The 9,732-nt window shown below is 37.6% G+C and overlaps 1 protein-coding gene across 1 annotated transcript; it reads right to left on the reverse strand.

The window, feature by feature from the left end:
* Positions 1-421: 421 nt before the first annotated feature.
* On the reverse strand, positions 422-9,526 carry mrps22 (mitochondrial ribosomal protein S22). The gene is made up of 8 exons (XM_017494970.3): positions 9,361-9,526; positions 6,650-6,807; positions 3,577-3,741; positions 2,938-3,081; positions 2,741-2,824; positions 2,294-2,439; positions 988-1,090; positions 422-660 (listed from the first exon to the last, which is right to left on the reverse strand). The coding sequence occupies exons 1-8, from the start codon at positions 9,485-9,487 to the stop codon at positions 574-576; spliced, it is 1,014 nt and encodes a 337-aa protein (XP_017350459.1). The 5' UTR covers positions 9,488-9,526; the 3' UTR covers positions 422-573.
* Positions 9,527-9,732: the final 206 nt, after the last annotated feature.

Below are 9,732 nucleotides of genomic sequence, written 5' to 3' on the forward strand. Positions count from 1 at the left end.
CATACATACATACATACATATATATATAAAATATATATAAAAATGAGAGAGAGAGGGGTAAGGTTTGGGCGCCCCTCAGTAAATTACATATCAAAGTGAATAGTAGTAAACAACCTCTGCAGCAAACTATTTTCTAAAAACATTTTTCAGCAAATATCAATGCAGTTATTGTTTATTTGATGATCTTAATATGATTATTAAACCTATTTCTAGTCAACTGTTACTAATTTCAAGCTTGAAATCTTCAAATTTTAGGCATTTATTTCTAGAAAGAGGCAAATTTATCTGCCAGTAGAATAAGAAACAAAGAAAATTCATAGCTATAATTCTTTGTGAATTGTGGTTCATTGAGAACTCAATTTGAGATATTGCACCGTATAGATATATTCTTTAGGAAGGATGGATACTGTGGACACGACACTTCACATAGCTGAAAGTTTATTAACACACAGTGTTACACAAGAACAATAATCAATCTGCAATATTCTGTTCTGCTGTAGTATTACAAAAACGACTTATTGTACAATACATAGTGATGTCTCACACGATACCGCACTTTAGTACAGTTTTGATTTAAGCAGAATTCGCTGCCATCGCCTGTTCATACGACTGCAAAGCCAACTTTATTGCAGGCTTCTGAGACTCACAATCAGCATAGACCTGAGAAGAAAAAGGTGCGAGACGTGTGAGATTTTACAAATCAAATGAGGGGAAAAAAAAAAAAAGTGTGCATATTAGCAATAGAGTTTTTTTTGTAAACTGCAGGCATTTGCTTATCAACAGAGTCAAAGAGAATAGCGCCAATTCCACTTTTGAACCATCAAGACAAGAGTGTGTGCGAGTTGAGAGAGGTGTGTGTTGATGTTAGTTTTCAGTTATAAAACGGCAATAATCAGTTGTAAGGAAATGTTGATTTGATACCATCTACAACAATCTATCAGCAAGTCGTGTTCAAATGATGTGTCTATTGTATATGTATGGGATCACCTTGAGCAGGTCGATGCCTGTGGCTTGTTTGCTCTGTAACGCCACATCACTCTGAGGATGCACCAGATTAAACAGATGCACCAAATTCACTGCATCCTGTAGCCTAAAACAGTAAGAGCACCACACATAACTGACATATTACTGAATTCTGGCTCCACATCAACAAAGACATGAGCTTCAACTCCACACAAATGTCTTACTCCTTGATTCCTCGAAACATCCTTCAGCCCATGACCTGGAATCGACCAACTTTAAGGTATGCACTCAGAGCAATCAAGCGAATCATGGCATTGGTCTTCTGATCGGAAGGTCACGAGTTCAAATCCCAGCACCACCAAACTGCCCCTGCTGGGCCCTTGAGCAAGGCCTTTAACCCTCAACTGCTCAGTATAAATGAGATAAATGTATTCGCTCTGGATAAGGGCTTCTGCCAAGTTCAATAAATGAATAAATGTAAATACAAGGACACAGGTGCTTCTTATGCAGCAGTCTTTATTTTATTTATTTTTTTTGGTGTGATCTAAGTCTACAGTATAAATGCTCCTCCAGAAAAACTAATTACAAATAATAATAATAATAAACAAGTGCATAGTTAATAATCTTAATTAAATGGGAATCAATAACACACACTTCATTAATTAAACCAATCCACTGCATCGCTTCTTACTCCATAAGCTTTATTTATCAATAATGCATAGACAAATTTGATTGTAAATGGAACGTATGGAAATTACACCATCAGTTTCCTTATTCATCTGTTTCGTGCACCTGGTTGTAGTGTGTGTAAATTTGAGCATGATGTTTTAACAACCTGAAAAATGCTTGATTTGAAGTTTAATCAATCAGAAGCAATATATAGGTGTACATCAATATTATAAAATCAATTCTATTGACTAGCACACTGAATTCTTTGCTTTTATTGGCTGACTAATACAGCACCTGTGTACATGAGGTCGCGTTTCATATAAATGATATGTATGATAGGATAAATTGGGGCATGCTCTATGTATGGGACATGTAAATAAAGCACTAGTGGGAGGGAGCTTTCATCCATGCAGCTGAAGTGCACTGAGGTGAAGTCACTGCTCACGTCGATGTGGTATGAATCAGATGCAGCATTGTTCGTATGTCATTCTGTGCACTCAAATTTGAGCACACTTCTACACTACTTTGATAAAAAAGGTCACTATTAATCACTGCACATCAGCTAAGACAGCTTGTTTGAAATCCCACCATTGGCACCAATTAAAACTAATCTTTGGTTTTATCCTGATGCTGTTATATATTCTTGCCATCTCATACTCACCGCTCTCTCTGCAGCATGTCCAGCAACAATCCGTCTGTTCTGCGGCTGCTGACGAGGTGCCACACAAGACCTCCAAATAAACACGTGGATCTGAGAAGCTCATATTTCCCGTGTTTCTCAATGTCCTCGTAGGTCAGCTTGTGTACCTGAGAACAATTCACACAAACACGGTCAGGAAACGTTTAGTAACCTGTATACCATTTTATTTACTGAAACACTCTAGTGTTTCAGACAAGTCCCTCGAACCCCACACTGAACAACCAAGACTGACCGCACTGATCAGGGCAGCAGTTTTAATATACGAAATATTAATTGTGAAAAGTGAAATATTAATTGTAATCCACGTATAACAACACAGTGACATAGCCCTATCTTTGAATAAATTTATAAGCAACATAAAAACATTTAAACAGATATGTTCCAGAGTTTAGTCAAACATACACATACCCGTTTGAAATCTGCAGAGTCGGGTTCAAACTGGACCAGGCAGTAGTTCAGAACCTCCTCGTGTCTGTTTTGGCTGAACATGACCTGCATATGGACAGAGAAAGGGGTGGGGTTACACTTAAATCCACCATATTTATAAAAAAAAAAAAAAAAAAAAAAAAAAGACTTTTAATTGTTTTGATTTGCTTCTGCAGTACCTTTAGGTTTTCGTCTTTGAAGACAGGCGGTGCTTTGAGCTTGCGGCCCTCCCTGGGGAAGTAAACCTGTATGAGTCGGTCTCTTTCTTCCCATGATGCTTTACGCAGCACCCCACTCGGCTCTCTCACCACAATAAACCGCTCCTAAACATTCAAAATTTTAAGGCATAAAAGAAGATGAAAGCAGCTGTAGATTATGAACTACAGTAAATACCTACTACTGTAGGTAGTGATGAACAACTCAAAGCAGTGTTTGTAAAGGTGCTCAGCTGAATGCAGCTTTTGAGACATTCAGAATGTTTAAATTACCTGCCTGCAAAAAAATTAATAAATTAAAAAAAATTAAGCTTCATTACATAATTACATTTCAAACCATTTCAACCCTTTTAAGTAAATGCAGACCAAATTATAACTAATAACTCTGGTTCCAATAACTGACTCTGGTTCTTGTGACTGACTCGGGTTATAATAGCTCTGGTTCCTGTGACTGACTCGTTTCTATGTCTGACTCTGATTCTAATAACTGGCTCCTTTGACTCACTTTGATTTCTATCACTGACTCTGCTTTTAATATCTATGGTTCCTATAACCTACTCTGGTTCCTGTGATTGACACAAATAACAAAACGGACATAATTACTCTGTGTGGGATGTTGTAGGTGATGTCAGTGAAGACGTATTTGGCCGTGTCCATGCCCTCCAGTATATTTTCCTCACACAGGACATCCTCGATTGGTTGCCTTTCTGGTAGAACTGGGGGCATCTTCAGCAACCTCTGGGCCTGTTCCTCAGCCTTCTGCACTGCCTACACACACACACACACACACACACACACACACTTTTTCATTCCACTAAACACTTAACTTTCTTTTTTCTTTTTATCATTTACACCACTTTAATTCTATACAGACACACAGTGCCCGCCACTAATATTGGCACCCTCTGTAAATATGAGCAAAGAAGGCTGTGAATAATTCTTTATTTTGTTTTACCTTTTGATCTTTTGTTAAAAAAAATTCACAAAAATACTCTGCTCTCATGGATATCAAACAATTGCAAATAAAACATGTTCATCCAAAAAAAAATATATCTTTGTTGAATATAGGTGTGCAACAATTATTTTAGTCAATACTTTGTGCTGCCTCCCTTTGCCAAGATAACAGCTCTGCGTCTTCTCCTATAATGCCCGATGAGGTTGTAGAATACAGGGCAAGGGATCGGAGACCGTTCCTCCATACAGAATCTCTCCAGATGCTTCACATTTTGAGGTCAACGCTGGTGGACTCTCCTCTTCAGTTCACTCCACAGGTTTTCTATGGGTGGAAGTCAGGGGACTGGGATGGCCATTGCAGGACCTTGATTTTGTGTTGATTTCGATGTATGTTTTGGATCATTGTCCTGCTGGAAGATCCAACCACGGCCCATTTTAAGCTTTCTGGCAGAGGTAGTCAGGTTTTCATTTAACATCTGTTGATATTTTATAGAGTCCATGATGACATGTATCCTAACAAAATGTCCAGGTCCTCTGGCAGAAAAACAGCCCAAAACATTAAAGAGCCTCCACCATATTTAACCGTGGGCATGAGGTACTGTTCCATATGGCTACCTCTCTGTGTGTGCCAAAACCACCTCTGGTGTTTATTGCAAAAAAGCTCTATTATGGTTTCATCTGACCATAGAACCCGATCCCATTTGAAGTTCCAGTAGTATCTGGCAAACTGAAGATGCATGTTTTTGGATGAGAGTACAGGCTTTTTACTTGAAACCCTTCCAATCAACTTGTGGTGATGTAGGTGACTTTGGATTGTAGTTTTGGACACTTTCTGACCCCAAGATGCAACTAACCACTCGAACCATCCTCTTCACAGTGCGTTGAGACAATATAGACATGCATCTAGGGATGAAACGGTTACCGGTTTCATGATAAACCACGATAAAATTCCCCGATGGTTAGTATTACCGTGTCACATTTAATTGTCATTAAAACCGTGCACGATTATCGTGATTTGTAAAACTTGTGGTAAATGCTGTCCCCACATACCCAGCATGGGTCTGATGCAGGTGCAACATGCAACATCTCTACATGCATCCAATTCCAGGTTGATTCATAACATTTCCAGTTGACCGGAACTTCTTAATTATTGCCCTGATGGTAGAAATGGGCATTTTCAATGCTTGTGCTATTTTCTTATAGCCTCTTCCCATTTTGTGAAGGTCAACAACCTTTCCTTGGTCTTACCCATTGTTATGAATGACTAAGGGAATTTGGCCTGTGTGTTACCTCATATTTATACCCCTGTGAAACAGGAAGTCATGGTTGATCAATTTCCTATTCCTAGTCCCCCAGATGTACTAAAAAAGGTAAAATATCAATGGGAATATACTTCAAATATATTTTCCTCATATGAATTCATAGGGGTGCCAATAATTGTTGCACGCCTATTAGGGATGTCACGATACCAAAAATCTAGTAGTCCGTACCGATACCACCAAAAGTACACAATACTCGATACCAGGGTGTGGTTTAAAAATTTTTTTTTTTTTTTGGTAAATAAAATTAAAAACTCCTTGAGGACATCCTCCTCTGGCTCATATTGGCAAAAAGAAGGAAAGAAAGAAAGAAAGAAAGAAAGAGTGAGAGGGATATTTTAGTTATCAAACACTGTCTGACAATGACTAATAAGTGCTAAGGTGCACTCAAACACACACGCACGCGTGCGCACGCAAACACACACACACACACACACACACACACACACACCTTATACTCTGAATGCAAGCATTAGTTTAAATTCACTGATATGGTGGCAGGCCAAAAAGATTTATTAAAAGCATGAACATTTGAATAATTATTAGTGACATTAGGCTACATTTAGCTGACAGGACACAGGCTGAACGGCGATGCATGGTGGCCCATTAGGAGGTAGTTCATAACATTGCAATGCGTTAGCATCGTTAACAAATAACTGCCTATCGCAAACATTACACGGAGCATAACGTTAGCTGGTTTCACAGCAACAATGCCATCTGCCTCAAACAAACATAATATAGGACTGTCTTTCAGGTGCTTCGCCAAATTCCAGGTGTTTCCTCGCTTTGCTTGAAATGAATGGTAGCATTGGCTGCACACCGGAAACCGCTAAACTTGTTAAATTAAGCTAATCTTTTGTAGTTTTTCCAGTGTGCATGTAGGCATTCTTCTGCTTCTTCACCACTTGTAGACCGACTAAAACACTTGCGCATATTTGCTGCCCCCATCAGGTCCGGAAGAATTGTAACCATGGTACATTCATTAGAACCGGTACCAACGGTACTGCAGAAAAACAAGTACTGTCACGTTTTAACAATGTTGGTACCGACTTGGTACTGAAGTATTGGTTCTCTTGACATCCCTAGTGCCTATATTTAACAAAGATTTTTTTTTTTGATAAACCCATGTGTTTGCAATTTTTAATGAGAGCAGAGTATTTTTGTGAATTTTTTGAACAAAAGATCTAAAGGTTAAACAGTGAAGACAATTTCTAACAGCCACCTTTGCTTATATTTACCAAGGGTGCCAATATTAGTGGAGGGCACTGTATGTTTGCATATTTGGCACATGCAACCCAACACACAGCAGTGCTATGTTGAAAATATGAACAAACAAAAAAAAAGAAACTGAAAAGGTGAAATGGTGGTTACAAAGAGAAAGATGAAATATTTCTCTGTCTTACCTCCTCTAACTGAACGTCAGTCAGAAGTTTATACTTTGGCGGTTTTAGCTCCTGTTTAACCGGACTAAATACTTTACTCAAATCCAAACCTGTGATTCTCGTCAAAATGTCCTGAACCTCAGCATCCAGGAACTGAACTTTTCTGACCCCATCAGTGTCTTGAAATAAAAGCAAATGGAGGGGAAAGAGAGAAAACAATACATCAGCAATGTGGATCTAAGCGTCTGTATAAGTAGTCTACAGAATGTAGTAAAAACTGTATACAAATACAGGATATATAAGATTTATAAATCTTGTATACAACCCATAACTAGTGTATAGGAATGTATATGTATGCATTTTCTCCATATACACATGGGAAAAAAAATTGCATGCATATATGCATATATGCATATATATATATATATATATATATATATATATATATATATATATATATATATATATATATATATATATATATATATATATATATATATATATATGGTGAGTTGCTTTACAACATAATACAAAAGAAAATGTTTTAGGGATGCACCGAATGTTTGGCAACCGAAATTATTAGGCTGAAAACAGCAAAAAAAAAAAAAAAGTTTGGTGTTCGGCTGAATAAGTGAAAAGGCCGAATAAATTTGACCGAACAATGACATGTTTGATGACGCAACCAAATAGCCTAGCAACCAGAGTGAGATGCGTGAATGTCACGACCTCGATGAGGGGGCACGCGCATGCACGAGCTACATGCATGAGCTACATGCATGATCACATGCTCTTCGGATGTTGACAACCGCGACATTGTTTACTGTGGACACATGCATTTGTTTAGTTTCTGTTCTGGAGTATTCTGTCACGTCGTGAGACATAAGGGAGTAGAGTACGGAAGCAGGTAAAGATGTATTTATTTAAAGGAACATAACATTAACAACATATCTAACTATACTATATCGACTATAATACTCCGCGAGGTGTACAGGGACGCGAGAGGTATATATCCCCGGTATAATCAGCCGTAAAGAACCCAATAGAACCATTTTTTGCACTCTTGTCAATGCACTTTTTAATGCACTTTTTAGTTGTAGGCTTCAGAGTGTTAAATTCTTTCAGCAGTCGATTATAGGCCTAACATAGCCTATTCAAGGGGGGCTCAAAGATGACCACATAAAAATATTTTTATTTTAGTAATTTATTTATTTAAAGTTATATTGTGCCTTGTTGGTAGCCTATGCCTGCTGGAATTAAAAAAAATGTTCAGTGTTAAATAAATATTTTGAAATTGTAGTTTTTGTAATTGATTTTTTTTCTTTGAAAAGCAAGGCAAAATAGTAAAAAGCACATTTTGACTATTTAATTTATGCAATGGTGAAAAAAAATGGCAAAATAAATGGAAAAACCGTGTTTGGTATTCGGCCAAGTTTTTCATTATATTCGGTTTCGGCTAAGAATTTTCATTTCAGTGCATCCCTAAAATGTGTGGCCAATGTAAACTATTATATTTCAAACGACTTGAAGTCAGTTTTGTATGTGTACAAAGAGATTAAAGTGATGGAAATTTAATTTGTGGATGAATTGTTCTGTTACTCACCCTCATGTCGTTCCAAACTCAAGACTTTCGTTCATCTTCAGAACACAAATGAAGACATTTTTATGAAACCTGGGAGATTTCTGTCCCTCCGTTAACAATCCAAGTAACCAAAACTTTCAAGCTCCAAAAAGTTCAGAAAGGCATCGTAAAAGTAATCCATGTGACTCCAGCCATTCAATCCCAATTTTATGAAGTGATACAAATGCTTTGTGTGGGCAAAAGTACTAAAATTAAGTCTTTATTCACAAAATATCTTCACTTGCGCATGGATCTCTGACACGCATTTGTGAGAGAACCACGACACAAGCGTGTTGTGTTCATGCGAAAGTGGACAAAAAAAATACAAGCCCTTCTATATGTCGAAATCTGCAGACATGTTTTTTTTTTTTTTAACAAAGCTTGTTCTATGTGACTCAGTTCTTCCTCTGCTGTAAACAGTGCGGCACTTCTGGGTCCCGTGGTATCATGAGAGTGGACCGAGTCACATAGAACAAGCTTTGTAACAAAGACGTCTGCAGATTTCAACATTTTTGGGTTTTTTTTGTGTGTGTGTGTGTGTGTGTGTGTACACAAAGCATACGTATCGCTTCATAAAATTGGGATTAAATGGCTGGAGTCACATGGATTACTTTTACGATGCTTTTATGAACTTTGTGGAGCTTTAAAGTTTTGGTTACTTGGACTGTTAATGGAGGGACAGAAATCTCCCAGGTTTCATTAAAATGTCTTCATTTGTGTTCCGAAGATGAACGAAAGTCTTATGAGTTTGGAACAACATGAGGGTGAGTAACTCATGACAGAATTTTCATTTTGGGGTGAACTATCCCTTAAATATTAAGAGGAATATTAAACCACGACAGAACAAATGAAACAATTGCTCAATCCTTCCCTAGCAGAATCCTGACAGAAATCCAGTAAGAAATGCAGTATGAATTTTAAAATGTCATTGCATACGATATCAAACCTTTTTTCGTATTTTATAAAAATCTGCTATTTCAACACTACCATATGATGTGAGGTGTTCAGGTTGATTCATCACAAGAGCTAAGGTTAGCTAAGCACAGGTCAACATACAAACACACTTCACTGTTCGTTGCTTACATCTTAGACTGTTAAAATATTGTTTACTCACTGTCCACTGATGATAAACTCCCAGACAACCGCTTAACACCACGTAAAACGGTTCTAGCATCAAAATCCACATTTCTCATCCCATGACAAGAACGAAATAAACGCAGTGCAGCACTGAGCGCAGCCATATTCCCACCTGCTTCTTCTTCTTCTTCTTCGTCTTCTTCTTCTGCAGATGTGATGATGAACTGCAGCACTTACCGCCATCTAGCGTTCGGAGCACGTAGTGCAGTCTAAAGCTATGACGTTGGCAACATTTCTTAATCGATAAAAGCAGCCCTGACTTTTTTACACACACACACACACACACACACACAGTACTGTATATATATATATATATATATATATATATATATATATATATATATATATA

This window comes from Ictalurus punctatus, chromosome 20 (genome assembly GCF_001660625.3).
Source record: "Ictalurus punctatus breed USDA103 chromosome 20, Coco_2.0, whole genome shotgun sequence".
NCBI lineage: Eukaryota > Metazoa > Chordata > Actinopteri > Siluriformes > Ictaluridae > Ictalurus > Ictalurus punctatus.

Bases quoted from the DNA above. Each gene is read 5' to 3' on its own strand.
- mrps22 (XM_017494970.3), bottom strand. From the start codon at position 9,487: ATGGCTGCGCTCAGTGCTGCACTGCGTTTATTTCGTTCTTGTCATGGG. The intron at 6,808-9,360 runs GTGAGTAAACAA...TTTTATTTCAAG, and splicing joins GAGTTTATCATCAGTGGACA to ACACTGATGGGGTCAGAAAA. The intron at 2,825-2,937 runs GTACTGCAGAAG...GTCCATATGCAG, and splicing joins TCAAAGACGAAAACCTAAAG to GTCATGTTCAGCCAAAACAG.